This window comes from Hippoglossus hippoglossus, chromosome 5 (genome assembly GCF_009819705.1).
Source record: "Hippoglossus hippoglossus isolate fHipHip1 chromosome 5, fHipHip1.pri, whole genome shotgun sequence".
NCBI lineage: Eukaryota > Metazoa > Chordata > Actinopteri > Pleuronectiformes > Pleuronectidae > Hippoglossus > Hippoglossus hippoglossus.
Window position 1 is genome coordinate 10,543,495 of NC_047155.1, and position 25,404 is coordinate 10,568,898.

Here is a 25,404-nt window from a genome sequence, read left to right on the forward strand (position 1 = left end):
AAAACCAACCAAAAGTGTCAGTATATTGCTGTAATGGAGGGAAGAGATTAATTTTCACTGGAGTGCTTGCTGTTGGTAAATATAGGTTTTGGCCCAAATTTTCTGTGGACATTTTGCTTAATTGGGTCAAGCTAATCAAATTAAGATATTTTTGACGACTGAAAGGCTTTGCATAAATCACATTTATTTAAAATAATGATTTAATATTTTCCTACAGTGTTTTCTTAGTTTCCATAGAGAGTGGAGTTTTGCGTCTGACTGAAGTTTTAACATTTCTCTACATCCTCTGAATGAGGAAATTACTGAAACCCAACAGCAGCGATTAAGAAGCTCTTTGCGTCAGAAACATGTTGAATAGATCAACGCAAAGTGTTTTTAAATCCAAAGCAGCTCGCCTTGTTTCATTTGCCGATGTATACTGTCAGCTAACTGCATCTTGTGAGAGGTTAGATACAGCTTCAATTATTGATGTGGTTCACTCACCCAAACAAACACTTGCAAACACCCTCTGTTAGGAAATGGTTTAAATTTTTAACAGAGTTCTGTTGGGCTGCCTTACCTATACATCAAGTAGGTTACAATTTAAAAGATGTCCACTAACATATACCTGATCTATAAAAGTACACCTTACCTTTCCACATATTGATATTATACAATGGCTTGAGACAGAGATAAAGTTAAGTCAGTTTTACCAGATAATTTATTCATTAAATCTCTCTCATGTAGACATGTATGACTGGAAACTGTTATGATGCCCATACACAGACTAATAAGATGCAATGCTAACTGATATGGAGCTATTAGCTGCATGTTGGTGTATAGATGAGTTCATCTTGACAAACAACAATATTTCTGTGCCCCCTCAACATGAGTGTATGTAGATCACTTCTCCAGGGGCCACTCACACATACAGCTATTTAAGGTTCAATCCATCAAATATTTATTTACCTGTTTACGCATCGTATGCCCTCACTCATAATCAGCCCTGCTGCACACCTGCATTCTTACCAACTCCTTCACTGTCTCTCTCTCTCTCTCTCTCTCTCTGTAGACTTTACCTCATCAACTCTCCAGTCGTGAGAGCAGAGAACCTGCGTTTCAAAGAGGACGGTGTGCGGGACGTGTTGAAAGATGTCTTCCTCCCCTGGTATAATGCCTATCGCTTTCTGGTGCAGAACGTTCAAAGGCTACAGATGGTACGTGAACACAACAGAATGAACACAATGAATTTTACAGTCCTATAATTTTCTTTTAGCTATTCCTTACCATATGGGGAACTTCGCCCTAAGGTGGCACAAACGTTGAAATAAGCTGCAATTGCTCTTGTTGCCTGTAGATGGTACATGTTAGTATTTCTATATGATCAGGTCCAAACTGCTACTCTTTCAAAAATGTTTGCTCATATTTGCGACTGGGTTCAGGCTCTGTTAAGCTGTTTAACACCAATGATGTAATGTGTTGTGTTCTGTCAATCAGGAAATATAATGGTGACTTGTGTTTATGCTTTATCAATTATGTTTTTTTAATATGTGCTCATCTCTGTCTGTCAGGAGGATGAGATTCAGTTTCTGTACAACGAGAACACGGCAAAGCAGAGTGATAACATCATGGACAAATGGATTCAGTCCTTCACACAGTCACTCATTCAGTTCTTCAAGGCTGAGATGGATGGTGAGACACACACACACACACACACACACACACACACACACACACACACACACACACACACACACACACACACACACACACACACACACACACACAATCTATTCTTCAAGTTAACCCACTTGATGTGGACAGTGACCAAGGAGATAACTAATGTCTTAAAATCCATCCCTGTTGCTGTGCTGTTTTCAGTCCTCTCTTACAAATGGGATCTTGATGCCAATGTGACTACTTGTTAAATAAAGGTTATATAAATCAACTGAGAGTAATTTCTGTTTGCAGCTTACCGCCTCTACACTGTCGTGCCTCGCCTGGTCAAGTTTGTGGACATGCTCACCAACTGGTACGTCAGAACCAACAGGCGCCGTCTGAAGGTGAGAAATTTGCTTTTACTTTGTGCTTCTTTTAGTGTTAGTGTTGTTTTTTATGTAATGAAGATGGGAAGTGCAAATTCTAGACAGTAATGGTCATCACTAGTAGTATTAGTAGTATCTGATGGGTTAGTATAGCTTTATACAGAAATAAATGTATAGTTTATTCCTGTATCTTTTTAGGATTTATTATTTAAATGGTAACAGTACTACCAGCAAATCTTTTCATTCTCTGTGGTCATCTGTGCTCATGTTACTTTAGTCAGTTTGTAGCCCTCCGAGTCAACATTTGGCTGACTTGGATTGTGTATACATGTCCTGGTTTTCGCCAGAGCACTTTTATCTATTCACTGTTTTAAGAGGATGAAATATGTTTATATGTATGTTTATGTGTGAACTTTGTAGGGAGAGAGTGGCACTGAGGACTGCCTGTGGGCACTGGAAACCCTCTTCAGTGTTCTGTTCTCCATGTGCAGGCTGATGGTGAGTCATACTGTTCCTGTGTGTTTGACTGAGAGAGAAAAGAGAATGTATGGGGGAAATTTCTTATGGTGAGATTTTGCTTTTGTGTTTGCAAGACGTGTGTGTGTGTGTGTGTGTGTGTGTGTGTGTGTGTGTGTGTGTGTGTGTGTGTGTGTGTGTGTGTGTGTGTGTGTGTGTGTGTGTGTGTGTGTGTGTGTGTGTGTGTGTGTGTGTGTGTGTGTGTGTGTGTTGGCATGGCTATGAATATTGCATGAGTAGTAGGAGTTTTTATTTATAACACATTGAAGATGTTTGCATGTGAGGCGAGAGGCACGCTAAGAGGCAGTTAGCGTAACCCAGATCAATACAGATCTGCAGAGCTATACAAATTAATTAGCTGTGGTTGAAATGGAGGAGAATTGCTTTAGAAGTAACCTCACTCACACTGTGGCACAATTCAATTTGAACTTTTGAACTATCTGAGGAAAATAGCTTCGGGAAACTGATTTCACTGTTCCTTCTGACATTTGGGCCTCTAAGTCAGAAAATGTAAATTAACTAAACTACAGAGTTTTTAATTGTCTTGCTTACTTCTACTTTCTCTCATGTCTACTTTCTTTCCTCCTGTACCTCAGGCTCCATTCACACCCTTCATTACGGAGATGATGTACCAAAATCTGCGTCAACTCATTGACCCTGCCTCTGTCGACGACAAGGACATCAGCAGTATTCACTATCTCATGCTGCCCCAAGTCAGGTAGGAAAAAAATCTGTTCATTAAAGCTTCAGTTTATGGGACGAGGATTGTTTCAAGGTGCTCAACTTAAAGAGGATATTCAGTGACGGGTCCAAAAACTCATGATCACTCAGGGAAAGGGTTGTCGATGTCCATGCTAAGAAAAGTGACTAATGGTCAGTGTGTGATGTCCATACTCTTCACCCCAAACTAGCTCCCACTCCCCATACTGTGTTTCTATTCATGCCTCTGCACTGGCAACAGCCAATATTTTCGTGTTGTCCGTCCATTCCATTGTGAACATAATATCTCAAGAATGCCTTAACAGAATTTCTTCATATTTGGTACAAACATTCACTTGGACTCAAAAAATGTTTCAATGTTTGTGGTCAAAGGTCCAGGTCACTATGACCTTACAAAATACGATAATTCTAGTTTAGTATGTACAGAGAAACGCTGACGGGGCACGATATAACACAAAAAAACACAGAACAAAAAGAAAATGGTAAAAGACGGATTCTTTGATGCCGACAACACAAGGTCTGAAAACAAAAACTGAAAAACGGTCATATTTTGGCAGGCAAACGAATCAGTGTTTGGAAAACCTTGGTGGGAAAAAAATGCTGAAGGTAGTTTGATAATCAAAAGCTAGAAGTGCAGTTTATCCAGCAGAGTTGGAGAACTCTCAGCATTTACCACCTCCACTGATCAATTCTGAAAGAAACTCTCTTTTAGTAATAATAATAATAGCTTTCATTTTCAATTTTCTCTGCAGCAGGGCAGCACCCCTGGATCCAGTATGATGTGTTAAGTACACTTCAGCAGAACGGACGCTTACTTACACGGGGTTTTAACCAAGTGAACGTGACTAGGGTAATTTGGTTTAAAAACTGCTACGCTTACGTCATAGTCGGCCTGCAGCTCACACAGCAAAACCCTCCTTGTGTTCGCTCTCTTTTCTCACAGGATATCCACTGCTGATCCAGAGCCTAATCAGGTTCACCCAGAGACCGTAGCCTTACTTTACCCCAACGTATCACATTCTGAACTCCTCCCAATAGAAGTGTTTTGGAGACGAGTCCACAACAGTTTCTAGATGCTTCACAGCAGCTGTTCTCTTTGTGCCTTTACCCAATTTCCTCTTTTCACTCCTGCTGTTCGTCTGCTTCATCTTCCTCTTTTGTCTCACACTCATCCCTTCATTTTATTGTAATTTAGCTAATGATTTTCATAATTATATTTTAATAGATCTATTGGATCCTCTAGATAAAAGTTTGCCTTTGAGCACTTTCTGAGCAGATTTTCTTTGTCTGCTCATGTGTCAAATGCAATGCATGGCTCATTGTTTCTGCATAATAGAAGGGAATCAGAAATTAGTCGCTTCCGACCAACAACCAGGTCATTTGAAAATGGAGAAAGTGACAGAAATCGTTGTGCACAGCCTCCTTCAACTTAAGTGGTATCTTGCCCTCAAACAAGTCACCTACATCTTGTTTGTATTTTTAGTAAAGTCACTTTTATAGACGTACAAGAGCGTTTCCTCAGAGACCTCAAAATACCCACACAGAATTCAGAATTAGAACAAGGGCTTGCCTTGATTGTCAGGCCTGTAAATGGATGCTGCTTCGAAAACACGATCATTTCATCCCCTTCACTTCAATTACTTCAGTTAAGTGTGTGCCTCGGTGGCAGATCAGTTTTGTTAATGCCTGGGAGAATTTTTTAATTACCTAAACTTAATTGCATCATCTTTAACACTAAAAAAAGTTCTGACATGATTAAATACCCACTTGATTTAGCAGAAGGAAAACTGTTTGTGTAATGGTTCATATAATCTCCTCCGTCACTTTGGCAGCTCTCACTGCTGCTGCGTTATTAGCCGCTCGTCCCCTCTGTTGTCAAATGGGACTACTTCACCCTCCTCCCAAAGGTCAGCCACCAATCAGGCAGTGGGAGCAGCTGCTCTTCAATCAGCTCATTAAATGATTGGCTGTCCCTGGCGTCCTCTCCTCTGTCATTTTACTCCAATTTTGTATGCACACGGGGGACGCACACTGCAGGGATAGATGAACAAGCATTGTGCATGTGAACACACACAGCTTATACTTCTGCATATAACTAGGGTTAACATCGCTGCGCATGATTATCAGTAGCTGTGCGGCTCTAATTTGAATTTAGAGGTGGAAGTCTCATTGTACCTTATTAGTGAATGTTACAGATTCGGCGCTGATGGTTCTGAACTGTGTCTTCATTTGGATTTGTGCTACTAACCTTGTCACACATTATTATTCATTTTTTCTCAACTGAAGACCCAGTAGAATTTCTAAATCACCATTAACCATAGTTGTGAGATCTGAGTCTCTGTATAAAACACCTCTGTCCCCTAATTGTGGCCTGATATTGGGCAAAATTTCACAGAAAATAGAAAAAATTATCCAAAGAAGATTAGCTGTTATTTTAAGAAGAGGAGAGGTCATATAACACCCTCGCAATAAGCTTAAAAAAGTTCACTAATGACTCCTAGTTTAAGCTCTCTTCTCCTCACTCAAGCTGCTTTCAGACATGCACAGAAGTCCAGACATTTTCCTGAAATTTCCCAGAGGGGCTGTTTGTAGAAACGCAAATGTCCGAGTCATTGCTCCAGACATTTCAGGAACTTTCTCTGCCAGCGGCCTTGTAAAATATCCAGAAAATGTAAAAAAAAAAGACAAAGATGTTCAGTTAGAAAGTCAACGAGATTGGTGAGGTTTTGGTGATACGGGTCGATCCTGATGTGCTGTAAGGAAAAACACGTCTTTTATACAGTGGAAGTTGTACGTCATTTCCTGCCTCCTGCTCGCTCTACCCAGACACCATCCTTCACCTGAACATTGCTGACATTTTCCTGTTGTTGTGAACGTGTCAGACCCAGACAATCTCCTACTGCGCTGTTTATATGTGAAAGGTATATGTCCAGATCCGATATTCGGCACATTTCAGCTGTTCATGTCTGAAAACGGCTTTTTTTTCGTTTAGTCAACATGCTAACACAACTCATGATGTGATGACACTTCTTTTGCGTCTGTTTCTCAGGGAGAGTGTGATTGACAAGCGCATTGAGAGCGCTGTCTCTCAGATGCAGTCTGTGATTGAGCTGGGCAGAGTGATCCGAGACAGGAAGACCCTGCCCGTCAAGGTAAATCATCAGTTTTACTTAATTCACTCATACACTTCAATGTTAATCAAAACAACAGGAAACAAGATCTTAAATTCTATTATTTTCAAACATATGTATGTGTATATATATATATATATATATATATATATATATATATATATATATATATATATATATATATTGCCTTGTGATATGGATTGTAAAGTTGATGGTTTGTTGACCATCTGATGTGTATTTCAGTACCCACTGAAGGAGGTGGTAGTTATTTACCAGGATCCAGAGGCTCTGAAAGACATCCAGTCACTGGAGAAATACATCCTGGAAGTAAGTTAACTATCTTATGTATTTTATGAATTGATTTATTCTATTTTTGTTGATCTACTGTTCTTTGATTAGTAATATAAAATGTATAAGTTAAAGAGAAACATTGTAAAGATCCTTGTTGCCACTTCTGTTTGTCTACTTGGTTGAAGGGATGAATATCAGAGGGAGATCATCTCCTCATGCTGTTTGTATGTGCAGCTGTAATTGAAATTCTGGTTAATTGAAAAAGAGGGGTGGAGCAGATGACTTGGAAAATGATGCACACAAACCCTTCATCAAATACAAAGTGCAAACATGAGCATAATGATATTTTCAGTCTGTCATAGGAGACATTTAATTACCGTTCATCAGTTTGTCTACTGTAATATCGTTACAATTCTTGAAACTCTTTTTCGCTTTCACACAAGCAGCTTGAAAAATTACTGAGTTCAGTTTCCAGATTATCTAGATGTGATTTTAACCTAATTACGTTTACACCTGGTACAGTATTGAGATCTGATCGAGATCTGATCAATCTGACCAGCTTGCCTCAGATCAAGGTTCACATGTGAAAGCTTTATCTTAGTTCAAGCCACTTCTTATCTTTCACTTCGTTTCATTCCTGGTGGGAGAACAGTTTAACCTCACTGGCTTCAAACTTCCCTCCAATAAACAAGGTTTATTTGATCTGAATTGAGAGCAGTTAGGATCCTGCAGCCCCGAGAGAGACCCCCGAGCTTCTGACAATCTGCCTGATTAGTTTTAGTTGATTAATTCTTAATTCACCTCATTATCATCACATTATCTATTATCTGTTTTTAATTAGTAATTCCTTCTTATTCATTTAGATTTAATTTACCTCAACTTAATAACGTATTGATTGAATTCAACAATAATGCACTATGGTTTATTGTCTCTTGACCAGCGCCCCTTTTCACCCTCTATGTGATAATTGTGATAATTAAGTGTTTTAAATTAATTAATTAATTTTAACTATTATTGTCAACAATAGTTGAATTACTTATTGGTTCATTTCATGGCTGACTTGCTTTTCTACAACCTTTGATTAGGCTTTTACACACGTCTGAAATAATTAAAGTTGTCAGTTTGACTCTTACAGAACGTAACAAAGCATTTAGCTCATCTTTGGACCAGACAAATGTTCCTGTTCTGTTTCATAGAGTAGTTGGCGCAGCTGGCACCAATACTAGTACTGGCATATCTCAAGTTTTAGACCATTTCCTAAGATTGCACTCCGCAGACAAAGTCTTGAATTGCAAAAACATGAAGACACAGAAATGAAGCATTTTCAATTAAATGTACATTTTGAATTCGGCTGATTGAAGTTTTATTGTCCAAAGCATCAGGCTAAACACAAGTTGTGAAGAAAAAACCCAAATCACGATCTGGGCACTTAAAAATAAGCTCATCTGAAATTGAGCTGCTTCCATCAACCCTTCACTGCCCTTTTTTTCTACTCATCCCACTACGGCAGCTTATCTGTTGCTCTCCATGCAGGTCAACTATTCTAGAGCTCGGTCTCGATCACCAGCCTCAACTTTTCAGTGGGATTTACTGAAAGAGGCGTCTCTGCTGCTTCACCAGATATGACTGGATCACAGATTTCTCTCCATTAAGATTGAAGGATAAAACAATTTTTATTGAAAGGCAGAAAGATAGTGACTGAAAAGGATGAATAGCTTATATGAGATTTAAAGACTGGCTGGTTGATTTCATGGCTGAGTTACTCTGTCAGGGTTTGGTTCTGTGATCAACTTTTAAATTTGCCCTCTACAGCACATGCCTTGGGCAAGAAGCTTTTTTTCTAGATACAGTTTTCGAAGGGAATTATATTTTCAGTTTGAGTTTCAGTGATATTTTTTATTTATTTTCCTGATTTGAGTTAATTTTATTTAGAACATTACATTCATATACAAACATATTTTTTTTGTTTTAGTTCGTTTTTTTTGTCCATCCTTTGTACGTATGTATATTCTCTCTACAGGAAACTACAAGACAGTGAATTTACCTTTTCTAAAATTGTCGTCCTCCAGGAGCTAAATGTGCGACAGTTGACCCTGTCAACGGACAAGGACAAGTACGGCATCAGTCTGAGAGCTGAGCCGGACCACATGGTGCTGGGCAAGAGACTAAAGGGGGCCTTCAAATCCGTCATTGGTTCTATCAAGGAGCTCACCAACGAACAGCTAGAGGCCTTCCAGAAGACAGGTATGGTTCTGTGTGGGCAAAACCACCACACGATTTATGATCGCAAATCCTAAAATCACAGTCAGGGAGAATACAAACATCCCAAAAACTTGTCAGCACATTAGCAGTCTCACGCAGTTCACTAGTTTGGATTTACACAATTTTTTGTGTATTCATATTTTGCCAAAATATTACCAAAATTCGTATTTCTCCACAATTACCAAAGATTGAATCAGTAGACGGTGATGTAGTTTACTGCGTAATACATATGTGAAAAGCAGTTGGTTAGTATTAGGACTTTTAACGCTATTGCACAGTTGTTTGTTTAATTAATTAAAAAAATATATATAAATCCTTGTAATGAAACCTGCTGCACACAGACGGACGGTTTATCCTCAGAATATATAAAACCATAACCCTTGTGAAACTATAATCAGAGCTGGAGTACGGATCAAAGCAGTGCAAGGTATCTTGTCTCTCCAATTATAGAAAGACGAGGAGAGCTCCCAGAGTCTCTGGGGAAGGAAGCAGTGGAGGTCAGCTTGGCTGTGGGAACTGAACATTTCCAATCACTTGTATGTTTGAAGTCCAGCCAATTGGAAGGGGAAAAGTGAAAGGATGGAAGGACAGAGCTAGATGTTGAAGAGGATGGTGGAAAACGATGGAGAGGGGACACTCGGATGAAAATGTGTACAGCAGCATCGAGTTACAGTTTAAGAAATTGAGATCAAAAGTACAAGACCCATTTTAAAGTGCTAATGTGCCGTATAATTCAGCATCTATTTTTATGCCCATTCTCAGGGCTATGATATTTCTTCAAATTTGGTACAAACATTCACTTGGTTTGAAGGAAGAACAGATTTTGGTGCTCAAAGGTCAAGTGGATTCCCAAAGCCCGGTGAAAGAGATATCTCCGGAATGCCTTGAGGGAATCCTTTCACATTTGGCACAAACATTGGACTCAAGCGTTAACTGATTTGGTTTTGGTAGCCAAAGTTCAAAGTCACAGGGGCCGAACTCTGGTACTTCTTGTTGTTTTTAGTTTACAAGATTTCAAAGATATTGAGCAAGAACAGAAAACTGGTGGACAAGATGAACATCTGGTAGTTGATCAGTTAGTTGAAGTTGACTGAAGCAGTGTCAGTGAAATGTGTCCATGGAAGCGCTAACACTCACATTTAGTTGAGAGGCTCCTTTTAACCTTTTCAAGCAATTCCTCACAGCATAGTCCAAAAGCCTTGTTCCAATTTAGACTTGAAGGAATGCAAGTTGGCTAGAAACTGATTGTGGGTTCATGCCTATTGCTTTTATTAGTCATTACTCCATACCCGTGCCTTTTGATCCCATCATATTGATGGGGTGAAAGAAGATGGGTTCAGAGAGAGGGTGGAAAAGAGCAGAGGAGAAGGGAGGGACACAGGAAATCAAAGTGTGGAAATCTAGGATTAGAGGGGATGGGAGTGTCTGTTTTCACCCAGCCTCCGGGTGTGCAGAAGTGAAGAGGAGAGCAGAGCACCGGTCATGGTTTTTAGTCAGAACACAGACGTGGGTAATTGCTGCCACTGGCAAAATGGAAATATAAACCTGACTAGATTGAGTTTGCTGTATTGTTTAAAAGCTCTGATCTCTGTGGATGTGACTGAGGACACTGCGATGTAAGGGATGTTAAAATGCCAGTAAATACCAGCTCAGACCACAGATAATTCAAAACAAAGCCTGGGTCTGCTGTCTGCAGTTAAAAGAGCACTTTATTTTGAAAGACTGGGTTTAATGAAACCTTTTCCAGAATCCTACTCACGAGACGACTCCTGCCACTTAGAATAATTTCACATAATCAGTTGGCAATTATTTAAATGAAATTATGAGGATGGTGGGGAGTTTAATCATCATTGATTTAATCATAATGGGTGGTGTTTTATTCTCAGTAAATTATCTATTTTCTATTTTTATACTTGTAAAATTGTATACAAATATGCATATCTCTATTGCTAGAATCAAGGTCTTTGTAGATTTTCACAGGAATTAATGTGAAAACAATTATACATCTTCAGTCGGCACCTTTACTTCTGTATTTTATCCCTGAGTTGTTCACCTTTACGATTTTATCAGATACTAAAATCAGACTCACAAACTCTATATTAAATATGGTTTTAATCTTCATGCACCCCCTGGTGCAGTTTGTATCAGCTCTATAATTTATGGTAAATGATGATGATGGTGAAACAAAACAGGGACCCATAGTGTTGAAATTTGCATGAACAGCATATTATTTTCTATGAATTCATAAATGTTATTTATATATACATACATATAAGTCTTAAATATTTTTGTTGTCATGATAATAACGGTAGTTTTTAATGTTTCCTCATAATTGTTGTATATTATTTTAAGGTACCATCGTGGTGGAAGGACACGAGCTCCATGAAGAGGACCTGAGGCTGATGTACACCTTCAACCAGAGCTCAGACTCCGCTGCACAGTATGAAGCCCACTCTGATGCACAGGTACATTTCTGCTATACATTTAAACCTAGTTGTGTTCAGATTAGACACATCAATGAAACACATCAACTTTGAATGCAAAGTCAACACTCATATTCTCAATGTGAGTGTGATATCAGGAATATTGAGATATCTATATATAAAATATATATTCAAAACTTGCACAGTTCATGTACTTTTCATTACACAAAGGCCCTTTTAATGAGATGCATAATTACTGTTGTTTCTAAAAACAGATCTAAAGGTACAGTTACACACACATATACACACACACACACACACACACACACACACACACACACACACACACACACACACTGACCTCTCTTTATTGCAACATTACTGTTGACTGTTGTTGTGTAAACTGAGCTACAAAGTGAATCGTAACTGAATCTGAAAAAGTAAATGCTGCTCTGCTGTAGCTCCAGCACGAGCTGCCATATACTGTAAACGCATTTATGTGTCTTTACTGTGAGTGGGATGTATGAAATAATTTCAAGGCTAAGTGGAATCCAGCATGTATGCGTTTCCCACAGGCCCTCTCTAATCAGTGCTCCTCCAACCGTACATACAACACACGGCTGCACCTTAATACCAGTTAACTGAGCTGGCTTTTTAATTCTCTGTCACTCTCGCTCGCTCGCACCGACTCTCTAGCTCCCATCTGTCTGTCTCTCTCTGTTCTCTCTCTCTCCTCTTATTCTTTTTCTCTGTTCCTTTTAGTACTACTCTGTAACGCTGTCATCTCGTTCCCTCCTCCTTCCCGTGGCAAAGCGTTCCGGGCTGGCAGCAGCTCTGTCCTGCTCAACATGACACTAATTTTACTTTAGTGACTTACACAGAATGCAACATTTTCATTATTGCTGCTTGGTTAGGTTTATTTTTCCTTTTTTTTCTTTCAGTTTTCACATTATAAATGTTTGAACTTTATACAGGGTTTGACGCACAAAAAATGATTAAATATCATGTTTGTCCTTAATCATTTATACTATAAAACTATCAAAACAAAACGATATGGAGGATATGAACACATTTATACACCTCATTCTTAAACAACAAAAAAAAACGCTCAGTCCCTTTGACAATACGAGATACCGCTGGCCTTGGAGCTTTTGTGAACTCGTCGTCTGGTCCGCTCTGAGCTCAGCCAGCGGTCCACAGCAGGACACACATCTTTGAGCTAATGAGTGATTGAGTTTCTCACAAGTATTCACTCGTCATTGATTGATGATTGATTTACTTCCAACGGAAAACACTGGTTCAGTGCAGTGGCTGCAATTTTGGTCATTGTTGTTGTGTTATCAACCATTTCATTTAAAAGTGAAAATACAGGCTGATTTTTGTTTTATTTTGTATACCTGCACACAGGCTCCCAAATTCGTTTTACAGTTTGCACACATTCATTTTTAGTCAGCTATCACCGTTGAGGCCTGATATACTGTGCATTTGTTTAAAAACTGCTCCCATTATCACTGGATGTTAAACTAAATGAATATACACAAAGTTGCACAACACATCTTCACTTCCTTCCACGTCGCCGTCTTGCACTGTTAATGTCATTTTGCATTCACTCAGATTTTTTCGTTTTGGCCAATGTCCCATCTGCTAACGTGGAGGTGACATGGTTTATGACATATACTGCAGCCAGCCACCTGGAGAAGATCAAAATGTTTTGGCTTCATCGGTCATGTCGTCCATTTTTTAACTGCAGTCATTGGTGGGAACCCAAATATGAAGAGATTAGTACAAATCTTTTGAAATGTACTCATCATTAACAACAGATTTATGTTGTAGATTAACATATCAAACATGACTAAACTGAGGGTTGTAATATGAGGCTGTCTTTTTTTGTCAAAAATATCAGATAACCATATCAGTCTGGAAACATCAGAACTGTTTATCGTCTGTTTATTGTGTGACCAGTTAAATCTTTAAACTTAATCTTTCCTCCTTGTCTTTAGGCCCTCGTGCTGTTGGATGTCTCCCCTGACCAGTCCATGGTGGACGAAGGCGTTGCCCGAGAAGTCATCAACCGAATTCAGAAACTACGCAAGAAGGTGGGTCGAGAATTTCAGGAGCTCTATTAGCGCTGGAACAAGAGTGACACATAACACACCAGCACTGAATGTTACAATCCCGTGTGTAATGAATGCAATCTGACATAATTGAAACTGTTGCCCAACTTGTAGTCAGGGCCGTGCCACAGTGAGTAAACCACTCCACTGTGTCAGGACGCTTGAGATGTGGTTGAAGATAAAATATTTTCCAAGGCTGTTGCTTACATAGTGAATAATGAATGTATGACAGTGTGACAGAGAAGAATCATGACACAGAAGATTCTGTGTGGTATTTAAAAGACTGATGTCAACCTGCACCTCCACTCCTGTTTGATTTTTCTGACACGGCATGAATCTAAAATAAGAAATAATACAGTCTCTCCAGTAGGAAACACTTCATGTGTTTGAGGTTTCCCTTGTTTGGCATTTGTTAACAACACTATTTTTGCCTTCTTAAACTTTTAACACCCTCATCCTGCCAGTACAGTTTACTTCCCACACTCACTGCCCTAACAAGGTTTTATATAGATACAGTAGTAGTAGCTCTATGAGATGATTAATCAGTGAGACGAGCAACAGATCATTTAAATCCTTTTATTAAGTAAAAACATCAATCTTAGTCTCCAGCTTTTCAAAAAGGACACAACAATTTCTTTATCTTATCACAATTAGGGAAATTGGAAATGTAAAGACAAAAATTTAATGGAGAAAACAAGGCCAAATATATGATTTAAAAATCTGCCAAAACTAAAGAAATGCAAAGGAATAAGTTGGAAAACATTTAACTTGTAAAAGATGTTTTGATTTTGCATCAAAAGAAAATTATGAATCTTCTTAAACTCCCATTGAGGTAATTTAAATGGCAATATTATTAATTGATTTGTTGGTCAATTTTATTTACTTTTCAGATCACCCTCATTATATTTTGTCAGTTACAGGAGCGTTGGTTGTCCTCCGGGAAAGTGTGAAAAACATTTTAAGCTTTTTTCTTACATTTTACAATAAAGCAATAGAGTACTCATAATGAAAGTAGATGTTAGATACAGCCATACTATTAAGATTTACTTTTTCTGTTTTATTTATATTTCCCTCCCTTTCTCCCTTTTTTCCCCCCCCTTCCTCTTTATGTCCCATGCTAATTTTGTCGGGGCACTTTTTAAAATCTTTCCACTGCAGCGTCACAGTAAGAAGTTTCTCCATCATAAGGCAGGCTTAATGGAAGCTTAATTACAGTCTGGCCTCTTTCAGATTCTAATGTTGGAGCTTTGAAGTGGTCTGGGGAGTAAAGACGGATTAGCCAACAGCCCCTTGTTTTCACAAGCAACAAACAGCTTTTTCCGTCCCCCTATAGCAGTGGTGTGCACTGGCTCCTGGCCAAGCTAAATTCCTCCAGTTATTTCAAACTGAGATCTATGAGGAATTTTCCACCCCGGGGATGGGAATTAATTTTTTCTTCGACGTGTTTGGTAGTAGTTGTTGTATTTGTGTCTTTAACAATGTTTACGTGGGTGTTGGTGTTTTGTTTGTGAGCATATGCACGGTGGAGAAACGGGGGTCAGCATTTTCCTTTTTTTATTGGATCGCTCATTATCTGCAGTTCTCAGTAGTTCTATTTGAGGTGTGCACACATACACACACACTGTACTAGCCCCTTCAGGGGAGGGTCAGTACCTTGACTTGGCAGGAAAAGCCTATAAACCTTCTCATTGATTGACTGCTCCTCTGTATCTAGCTAACTTTATTCCTCTGCCCTTGAGCCACATACTGCATTAGTGTGTGTGTGTCTGCGTGTTTGTTGTACACAAAATATGTGTGTGGCTGTGCACACATGTGCACGGCTGCACACTGCAGATTAGGATGAGATCAATGTGTTTGAATGTGTCAAGGTTAGAGGAAGCTGGCAGTACACAAAGCCAAAATAGATGGGCTTTCATCCAATAAAAAATCTCCCCTTGTTCCATTCTTCCTTTATTTGTTCTACCACTGTCTGTTTTCTGCTTTTTAATCCCAACTGTGTTCGCCCTTCCATTTTCTTCATCCCATACAGGGGGTAGATTACTTACTCCAGTAATCGTTTCCTCCAGATTTCATTTTCTTACAAAGGACAACAAAAACCTTTGTAGAGAATTACTACATTGTGATTTGTTAGTTTTAATCTGAAAACTGTTTTTCTAAAACCAAATGGCAGATTGTTGTGTTGTTTGAAAAGACAAATCAAACAATACTTTTATCACATTTACTCATTTTTGACTCATCATCCTTGGGGTTGCAAAATAATACTTCTTCACTTAACACAAAAACTAAGCGCTTTACTTAATTTGTTTACATACAACATTCCACCCATGTCTCATTCTCTCCCCCTAGGGCCATTTGGTGCCATCAGATGAGATAACTGTGTACTACCGCTGCCAGCCAGAGGGGGAGCACTTGGACTCTGTGATCCAGGCTCACACTGACTTCATCCTGGCGACCACCAAGGCTCCGCTCTTGCCCTTCCCTGTTCCCAAAACTGGTGGTGTCATCATAGAGGAAAAGACTCAGGTATGAAATAAATCCCAAGGGAAAGCAGGATTATTGTTTCCTCTGCAGTGATACGTGTTACACTTTATTCAACCATTTATTTTGGTGTGGATGACAATTTGGTGTAAAATTAACTTATTGTATAACAAGTGTATCAGGATATGCTATTTCTGTCATTCCCTCTTTCATGCTCTCTTTCCCCCCTGTGTTGCAGCTGAAGGGGGCCGACTTGGAGTTGGTCATCGTTAAGGGATCCTCAGGCCCTCGTGTCTCCTTAAATGGACCAGCTTGTACCTATGTGAACCTCAGGGTGAAGGTCAACAGCAAAGAACAAGGTATCACATCGGGAGGCTGAAAAGGAAAACTGCTTTTCCAGCAAAAAATTAACTTATCAAGAATGTGTAACTTTTAAAACTGTCAACAGAGGGTTATTTTTCCTTTTTGAGAAAACTGAATCGTCTGATTGTTAAGATAATAAAATATGTACAGCTCAGTTGTTTTCTACTATTTTTAAAGTAACTCCAAAGGTCTGCAAGTCCGTGCATGTATTGGATTGTTTCAGCCACCTTTGCTTCTCTATAAATGAACCCTGTGAGCTGTTTCACTGACTTATTAATACACCGTCACTGTTTACTCGATCAGAGGGAGTGGTGCTGCTGGAGAACCCCAAAGGAGACAACAGACTAGACGTGGACAAGCTGCAGAAAGTGTGCAGCAGCATCTTTGGAACAAATAACACCCAGCTCAGATTCTTCAACAGCGGAACTGGTGAGAACTGATCTGACTCAGAAACTCATTCATTCTTTTGTGTGAGACCGACAGATTATATTACTGTTACAGCAGAAACTTGTATTACCTTAGTGACTGTTAGTTATCCTATCACCAACGTCTTCCTCATACCTTGTGTAGAAGCTATGAAACTGACAAAATGCTGTAAAAGGTTTTTCAGACAGGTGAGAAATGTATTTGAATACATAGAATAAATGAAATAAATATAATGTTATCCAAAAGAATGTAAAGCTGGAGACATTTTCTTAAACCTCTAGTTTTTCACAGTTCAGGAGTTTAAGAGTTAAGCAGCTGAAATGAAACATTTCTTTTGACTTCTAACCCATGTGTGTGCATGTGTGTTTATGACAGAGTTGACCAGCAAAACGGACCTTCAGGCTTTGAGTGGTAAAACTTTGTCAGTAACTTCAGGCTCTTCGTCCCCCGGCCCCATCCCCACCGCCGACGCCCTCCTGTGTCCTTACGTGAATCTGCTGCTCTGCGATGCACAACCGGCTGGTGAGAGACACAGGCCCACACATACATGTGTAATCACTCCTTACTAATGAGTCAGTGCTTCTCACTTTTAAATGATACGGGTAACATTATTTCTTCTTATTAACAGCTAAAGAAACCAAAACCAAACCAGTCAAAGCCTTATTTAATTTAATATATATTGCATTATGGCTGCAACAGATCTGATCCTTTTATTTTAAAATCCATAATCACACTAACACAGTCAGTAACACTGAAAATTGTAAAACAAAAGTACATAAAGACGTGTACCAAAACCAACTATGATGGTTAAACATAGAACAGCCTCTCCAAGCCTTTGCAGAGATTGATAATGGAGTCCATATTGTTGTCATGACTCAGCCTTGGCTTCATCACATACTTTCTCAGGACTTGTAAACAGACCTAATCCGATCATTTATACAGGAGATAAAGTCTGTCTGGTTCACGTCTCTTCTCCTCTCATCCTCTCTCCTCTAGAATGCCAGACAGGAGAGGTGGGCACCCTCCTGCTGGTGAACCCAGTGGGACAGAATGGGCTCGACTACTCAGGCCTCCTGTCTGAAGCCGCCAAGGTGTTTGGCCTTCGCAGCAGATGGCTCAAACTCTACCTGGACCAGGACCTCACTCAGGGTAAGATGGAACAACTGGTGGATATCATATAAACCCTAGCATCCATGCAGAAGACTCTTACGTTCCATTTGGATGGAAACAACATTAAGGTGGTAGGTGGGGAGTGAAATTTGTTATGTTCCCTGTGGTTCCTGGTTACACATTGTTGTGGACTTGACAACTCTACAGGATTTGGTCTATAATAGACAAAAAGAGAAAGTAAACAAACACAAATATATGCCCATGAATGAAGTTAGAGATCAGAGAAAAAGACCAAGATTAATCATGTTTCCTTCAGAGTTAAAGTAATCCGGTTATAATTGAGCGTAAATGCACTAATGCATTACAAACATATTGCTAATCGCTAATTTGGCACCAATTTGACAAAAAATATACAAATGTTCCCAAGAGGTTTCCCTCAGTTCTGGCAAAAACATTTTCAAAGAAAAAAAACGATCACGCAGAGCTACAAAATGCAGAAGGAGAGAAGCTCTTATGTGATAAGATTTAAATTACTGGAGGACCAGAGTGTTGGCGTTAACACAGTAGATAATTTAAACTGTACTTAGAAATAAAATACATACATATATGGTCTAGAATGGATTATATTCCCTGACCAGAGCAGATAACATTAAAATCAACCCAACTCCTCCACACAAGTAAATCCCATCCCACTGCGGCTTTCAACTGATTTCAGACCAGAAATGCAGGGCTGATATACGCTGACAGGAAAATTAGATTGACAGCTTTTACCTTCATCACCTAACGTCACTGATAAGAAAAGTAGTTTCTAGAAAAGGTCATGAATTGAATGAACTATCTTCTAAACTGTCATATCTCAGCCTGGGTATTTAGGGATTTACACGTTCAGACACTTTCATATCAAAGAAACAAGTGATTAATTGTTTTGTTTACTTCGACGCTTCAATTAGTTGAAGCAAATAAAAAGAAAGTCAGGAGCAGATCAGCAGAGACTAACTCAGGTTTACCAGTTCCTCATTTGTACCCAATCACTGAAGTACAGGAAATAATACCACGCTTTGAAATACTCTATTACAACTAAGTTAACTTCATCTAAAGTTGTATCTAATTAATATTGTGAAATAGTCTCTTTGACTTAGATATTGTTGTTATTAATGTGATTGATGCATGACAAATATAAGATGTACTTCACGAAATGTTCCCCACGCACAACACATGCAAGTGATAGTTTATTTTTAGCTGCATTTTGTTGTCAGATATAATAGATAACATTCAGTCTTTCTGTTCTTTTACCCATCATGCATTTCACTTCATGTCCCCTGTGACCTGAAACATATGTTACATTTTTGTAAGAGATGATTTGTACTGTTGCTATTATCGTCTATTGATGTGTGACTGTTTGTTTTTGTTTCATGGGATGTGGTTTGGGGAAGTAAATATTAATTAGGCTTATTAACTTTGCAAATGATGTACAGCCTTCTCCTTAATGACACTACGTGGTTTCTCAGATTATTTTGAATAAACAAAATTAAATTCCCTTGGGGTTAAGGTTTTTGATATTTCTATGATTTATGATCACTTCATATCAATCAAGCACGCTATTCATATCTTGGTTTCTCTTTTTCAGAGCTGCCAGCTGATTCATCAGTAAAATCTCTCGACACCAAGACTCTGTTTGTGAGAGTTCTTCCTACAACGGCCGAATCATAAATCCTGAGAAGCCATCCGAGGATCTCACCATCAACATTTGTCTCAGATATATCATAGGTTCCTGGAATATTGTTTTTACCTGCTGTAATCCCAGTATCCTCATCTACTAATGTACTGTGGATTTATGACAACATAATGCGTGCCATGTGTTTAAATGGTTATTTGGAAATCCTGATGTAAAGCAGGTTCACAACTGTTACCTATAGAGTCACTATCACACATGTCCTGAAATATCCTCTTCAGGCAGAAAATGATCACGACTGAAGAGGACTTGAGAGTTTTATGTGTTTAAACACAATTTGAGACGTGACAATTACTGATCTCCCTGATGCAGTTTGTTTCTTTCTTCTCTCTTTCTCTCATCCGCTTTTAATTTTTCACTGGTTTTTCTAAGGAAGCACAATGTGTCGGTGAGCTATATTTATTCTGGACAGAGATTTACACCTTTAACTACAGGGGGGTGCACTTCAACAATAGAGGGATTGTTCATACGGAGAGTGGCTTGACAGATGTGTGAAAGTGTGAAGTGGTCGGTCATGGGAAACTGGGGATTGTCTGATGGAGGGAAAACAAGACATTAACCCCCCGCGAAAGAAAAACCAAAGGTTCTTTTTTTTTAGTCAGTAACTTGGAAAAGAAGATTCGAGGGAATTATCAATATTACCAATGGACATTCTTCTTTAGGAAGTTAATTATAAAAAATCATGCCAGCTACTCTCCTTCAAGGCTGATTTGAGGTGAGCTTAGTCCAGAGTAATTATGGCTGTGGCCCATAACTGGGAAACCAATTTGGCCTATTGTGCTTCTACACCATTTTGAATTGAAAAGATAAACCTATTCTCCTCATTGCATTGGGAATCCTTTGACAATTGAAAAGGCATTTATATGATGAAATGGATTTTCAGGCTTCTGTACCTTAGGGACCAAAGGGTTCTGTAATAAAAAAAAAAGAAGCAACAAATGGATAATGTACTATTTTAAGTGACAAATGGAATAAATCAAAGGTGACTTAAGAATCAACATGCTTCTTTGTGCTTATTGAAACCTAGTATGACAAGGAAACCTGTCACTGACTTTGCTGCAAATACTGTTTGGAAAAATGTGTTTGTCTAATAAAACCAAGACTTAAGAAGATACAGAGAAAGGAATAAAACAAGTAGTTTGGGGGTTGGTCTTGTGGTAGGACCTTTGGTGAGTTGGGGTTTTAGCATGTTGTAATATGTATTAATCTTCCACTGGGTCATTCTGTGAGCTCTGTTTGTTAAGGATGTCCTAGTTTTCTTGCCTCCATGCCGGCAGCAGCCATGGCCAGAGGTATTATGTCTCCAGGCTGTTCGTCCCGCTCTTGTGAACCTACATGTATCTTATGCCTGGTTTACATTGCACCATTCTTCAAAAACCCAACTCAAGAGGCTCACCGACACCTCTCCTCCTCAGACTAGATTTCTTGCAGGTCAAATGTCTTGACGAATTGGGGACAACTACAGCCAATCAGAGCGCAGGATGGGGTGAATGTGGTGTAAAATTTGGACACCAAAAGTGAAGCCAAAGCATCGTGATCACCACCTGGTGGCTGGCTGCAGTAGATAAATAAACCCCGCCTAGTCAATGTTAGTGGAATGGACATGGACCGAACTTAAAAGTAAATTTCTTCCAAAAGATGGTTTCTGTCATTGTATCACTCCAGTGTGTGTACTGATGCTGATCTCATAAGTTAGGTATTAATTAATTAATAAAGAATGAAGAAAATAAATTTGTTTTACAGATGGGGAATATTTTTACCTTCAGTTTTCCCCATTGAACTAATGTGGAGTAAATTAGTATTTAAGAAAAATCAGTGCCTCAAAATATGAGCAGTATGGTATTTGACACTGGGGTTTTTTTCCACCTGTGAATTCCAGCATCTATAATCAGTGTCACTTCAGTGTGATGATTTGATACTGGCTCCTCCTGGGGCGGAGCAACATGCTGCTCCACTGGTTAAATATTAAGCACACAGCTCTGTCTCATCCTCCTTTCATCCGTCTCACTCCCATCTGCTCCTGCTGCTCAGTTTGTGCCTCTGCACACCCCGGCCCGGCAAACAGAGCAGGTCAGTAACGCATCTGAACATCACAGAAATACAGTGAGCAGTGAACATGGCCCCTGTCATCTTCCTCTAATGATGGACAAAAAAACTCGTTACAGTGTGCTACAGTGACGGTCAGGTTTTTATCAGACTTATGATAGGTGGGATTTCAAAAACACATCGACCAATAAGAGCTATTTCCAACCAGCCCACCCTGGCAGCACGTGCACTACTTCATGGAAAAATCTAAATCTCTGCCAGTAAATCAATTTTCAGCACCCGGCATGTTACCCACTGCAGAATGACGACAGCAAAAACAACCTCTAACTAACTGCGAGGGTACGAGCATGAATAACAGTAGGCGTGACTGGTGTTTTGACTGTGAAGGGTGTGTGACCCAGCAGCAGCATAATAAATATATAAAAAAAAAATATATATATGCAATTTAAACCAAGCTGGTAGAGACAGTAAACAAAAACCCCAGGTTATGCAGCATTGTAGTCACTGGTCCTTCACTACCCCCCTTTTAATTACTCCTATAATATGTCATTGTACTGACTCTATTTTGAATCATTGTTTTTCTAACTTGATTAATTCCAAGCTCCAACTCTGTCTGAAAAGGTCATCAGCAACATTTTATTTTATGTTTTGTTTGCTATATTCTCCTGTTGTTGCCAATCACTCAGTCTTTGTGATATTGTGCTACGTGTCATTATGAATAGGACGTGCCTTGGTGTTTGGGGATATAATTGTATTTGAATTAAAAAGGGAAGAAAATATCTATCAGAGGCGATCAGAACCTTCACCTCAAGTGAGAGTGACGGAGCCAATACAACATTCACTTCCTATACATGATACATATTTTATCTGATCCTACCTAAAGCAAAAGAAGTAACATTCAAAATTAGGAATGACATTGATCCAGCCAATGATTTCCTACATGAAAGATTTAAGTGGAATGACAACTCATGAGACTTCTGTGCCTGTGGAACATGTTTTCTTCCTGTGTGATCCTGCAGAATGTTTGTATTTATTTCAGAGAACCCTCCAATCCAAATAAATAAGGCTATGATGCTGATTAAAGTGCTGGTACTTATGACTGATATAAACTTGTTTACTAGATAACCTGATTGTGCTGGGTAAACACTTTATTCACAGATAAAGGGTAAAGGATATAGGGACTGCAGATGTAAACTAGCCTTTAAGCTAACTCTGGTACAATGCATCAAATGGCAACATCTACGTTTAATATTGTACATGGTCCCTTTACAAATAAAATAAAAATAAATAAAACTGATGTAAATATTTCAGGTCTTATATTCTTTTTATTCCTTCTGGACAAAATCATCTCAGAGGAATTGGCAACGTCTTTAAAAAAGTATCCCGCCTTCAAAGTTCGGCTTTACACTTTTTAATTCAGACAATGCTAGGTGGCTAGCGTTAGCATCCACGCTACATTCATGTAACGTCGGCAGGATGGGAAGAAAGGCAACAATTCTATAATTATTCATATTATTATAATTATTATGAATAGTATTTCGATTTTGGGATGTTCACGCATTTCGAATGTTATTAGCTTTAGTTGTAAGCTGTTAATAGTATTTTGACACGTGTGCAGTTGTTTGTGGGAACTGTGTTTGACAGAAACTACAAACGTGTCGTTGTTGAGTTTAAAGCGCAGGTATTTATTATTTAACGACGAGCCCTGAACGCGCCATGTAAGTATCTAGCTAACAAGCGAAGAGACGATGAAAAGAAGTAGATTTTGACGCAAAAACGGAGGCGAGTAAGACCATGTACGAAAAAATGAACGTATAATTTATAATAATAACTTTGTCTTTCATAAGAAAACATGTGAAGTGATGTGGCCGAACTTTCCGTCAAAACTAACATGGGACTCCTCACCTATTCTCCGCAGCTGGTGACGGACGTTAGCTTCTATGCTAGCTCGCTATTTGTGACGTCTTGTTTTAAAAGTGAAAGATAAAGATGCAGCGAATAGGAAAGTAACTTCTACCTGTAAGTAATAATACCTGCAACTAAAATAACTCGAAAATGATTTTAATAAGTGTTATCTGATGCTTTTATTATCCAGATATAACAGTAAACTGAGAGGACATGCTACCTTGGTCTGTGTGAAATGAACGCAGACATTTTTCATTATTTAGTTGTCATTTTGTAGACAAAATGGTTGGTGGCTTAATCACAAAACAAACAAATGAATGGTTGCAGTCAGGAAGTCATCAGTTTACTCACAATTTCAAAAAGCTGACTTGAAATCCGTGCTCTAATGTCAAGTTAACAAAATGAAAGTCGTGTTATCGAGAAGTACATGCGGATTCGTTTGATCGCCTCCATGACAACCGACTTCCATTATTTAATGAGCTTCTCTGAGAACTGATGGAACACAGCAATGCTCCAGTAAAGCATCACATTAGATTCAGGTGGTGTTACGCAACAGCGGAGCCGCTCGTTCATTCACTGTATGTTCAAGTGGCTGCGCGCACAACCCGCAGCGAGTGCACGGCGCAAAGTGGATGAACGCATGTGGGACTGAGTCGTGACTGAGCGAGGGAGCAGCGGATCCAGCAGAGATCCCCGCGACCTGCTCCTCTTCTGAGTATCTTCACCCTGATGCGCCTGCCTCCTCCTCCTCCTCCTCCTCTTCCTCCTGGATCAGCAGAAACAGGTAAGACAAGAAGCATCCGATCTGAGAAGAAACAAGACATCACTCACATTTGCAGATAGCGAGGACACACACTCGTCTGTGCCCTCTTGAGTTTGTCAGATGATGATTGCGGGAGATGCCCTGCATGGCATCCGTAGTGAGATGCGTCGGCAGGAAGGACACACTGTTGCTACCCGTTCACTCTGCTGTCGTTGCCACACAGACCTGCAGTCTGCCGCAGGTATGCAGCGAGGGGATGAAGGATGCAGCCAATTACTTTCTTATATTCCTTCCTTTTTTCCTTTTTAAAGATGTATGTCGCATAATGTCCTCCATAATGTTGCAGACACATTGACTGGTGGCTGCTGGGTTGACCTACATGCGTCTGTACTTTACACTGACAGCAGCAAAGTTGACAGTCTGTGTCTGTCATGTGCAACAGCAGAGCAAAGATTGTTTAAAAACACTTTGCTGTTTGAAGAGTTTTACAGTATCCCCCCCCCCCCCAGAAAATCTTGTTTGTAATATATTGCACCTCTTTTTCTTAAAGGTCAAACTGACATGGCAGCTGGAAATCACAGACGTCCTTGCTCCTTTTGTACAATGTGACCTAAATTAAAAAATTATATCATCGCACATTTATTTGTATATTAACTGTTCATATTTTGCTCGTAAGCAAAGCAAGGACATGCATCATTTCTGTCTACCTCTATAAGGAGATACACTCAAAATGAGAGACACTGGTTAACGGTTCTCCTTTTTGTACAATAGGAACAATATTTTCCATTCAGATATAAAAAAATAAAAAAATTGTAAATACTTTCAGAACAGCAGTAAATTCTTTTTTTTCTAAAGATGCCAGGTTTTTTATTTTATTAAGAAAATTGGATCCAGAGTTGACTTGAATGTGATGATATAACATGAGGCACAAACTAAGGCTGAACTTACAAGTAGCCTGCCTGAAGATTTAATCAGGATATTAGAGGAGTCCTACCTCCGTTTGGTTGAGCTTTGTTTTAAATCCTATCCTAATAAGCCGAATGAATTGTGGCTGTTGATAAGTGCTGATTGTTGTATGACGACAGCCAGCTTCACACTGC

General features: G+C 39.2%; 1 protein-coding gene across 1 annotated transcript in view; it reads left to right on the top strand.

The window, feature by feature from the left end:
- Nucleotides 1–20,588, top strand: part of iars1 (isoleucyl-tRNA synthetase 1) — a 46,802-nt gene extending 26,214 nt beyond the window's left edge. The window contains exons 19-34 of the mRNA XM_034585372.1: nucleotides 1,052–1,196; nucleotides 1,551–1,671; nucleotides 1,951–2,042; nucleotides 2,445–2,522; nucleotides 3,137–3,258; nucleotides 6,310–6,412; nucleotides 6,635–6,718; nucleotides 8,752–8,926; nucleotides 11,297–11,409; nucleotides 13,368–13,463; nucleotides 15,828–16,004; nucleotides 16,198–16,318; nucleotides 16,626–16,751; nucleotides 17,124–17,270; nucleotides 17,745–17,897; nucleotides 19,486–20,588. Of these exons, the coding sequence (XP_034441263.1) occupies nucleotides 1,052–1,196; nucleotides 1,551–1,671; nucleotides 1,951–2,042; nucleotides 2,445–2,522; nucleotides 3,137–3,258; nucleotides 6,310–6,412; nucleotides 6,635–6,718; nucleotides 8,752–8,926; nucleotides 11,297–11,409; nucleotides 13,368–13,463; nucleotides 15,828–16,004; nucleotides 16,198–16,318; nucleotides 16,626–16,751; nucleotides 17,124–17,270; nucleotides 17,745–17,897; nucleotides 19,486–19,568 (1,936 nt within the window). The 3' untranslated portion in view covers nucleotides 19,569–20,588. The remainder of the gene's footprint in view (nucleotides 1–1,051; nucleotides 1,197–1,550; nucleotides 1,672–1,950; nucleotides 2,043–2,444; nucleotides 2,523–3,136; nucleotides 3,259–6,309; nucleotides 6,413–6,634; nucleotides 6,719–8,751; nucleotides 8,927–11,296; nucleotides 11,410–13,367; nucleotides 13,464–15,827; nucleotides 16,005–16,197; nucleotides 16,319–16,625; nucleotides 16,752–17,123; nucleotides 17,271–17,744; nucleotides 17,898–19,485) is intronic.
- Nucleotides 20,589–25,404: the final 4,816 nt, after the last annotated feature.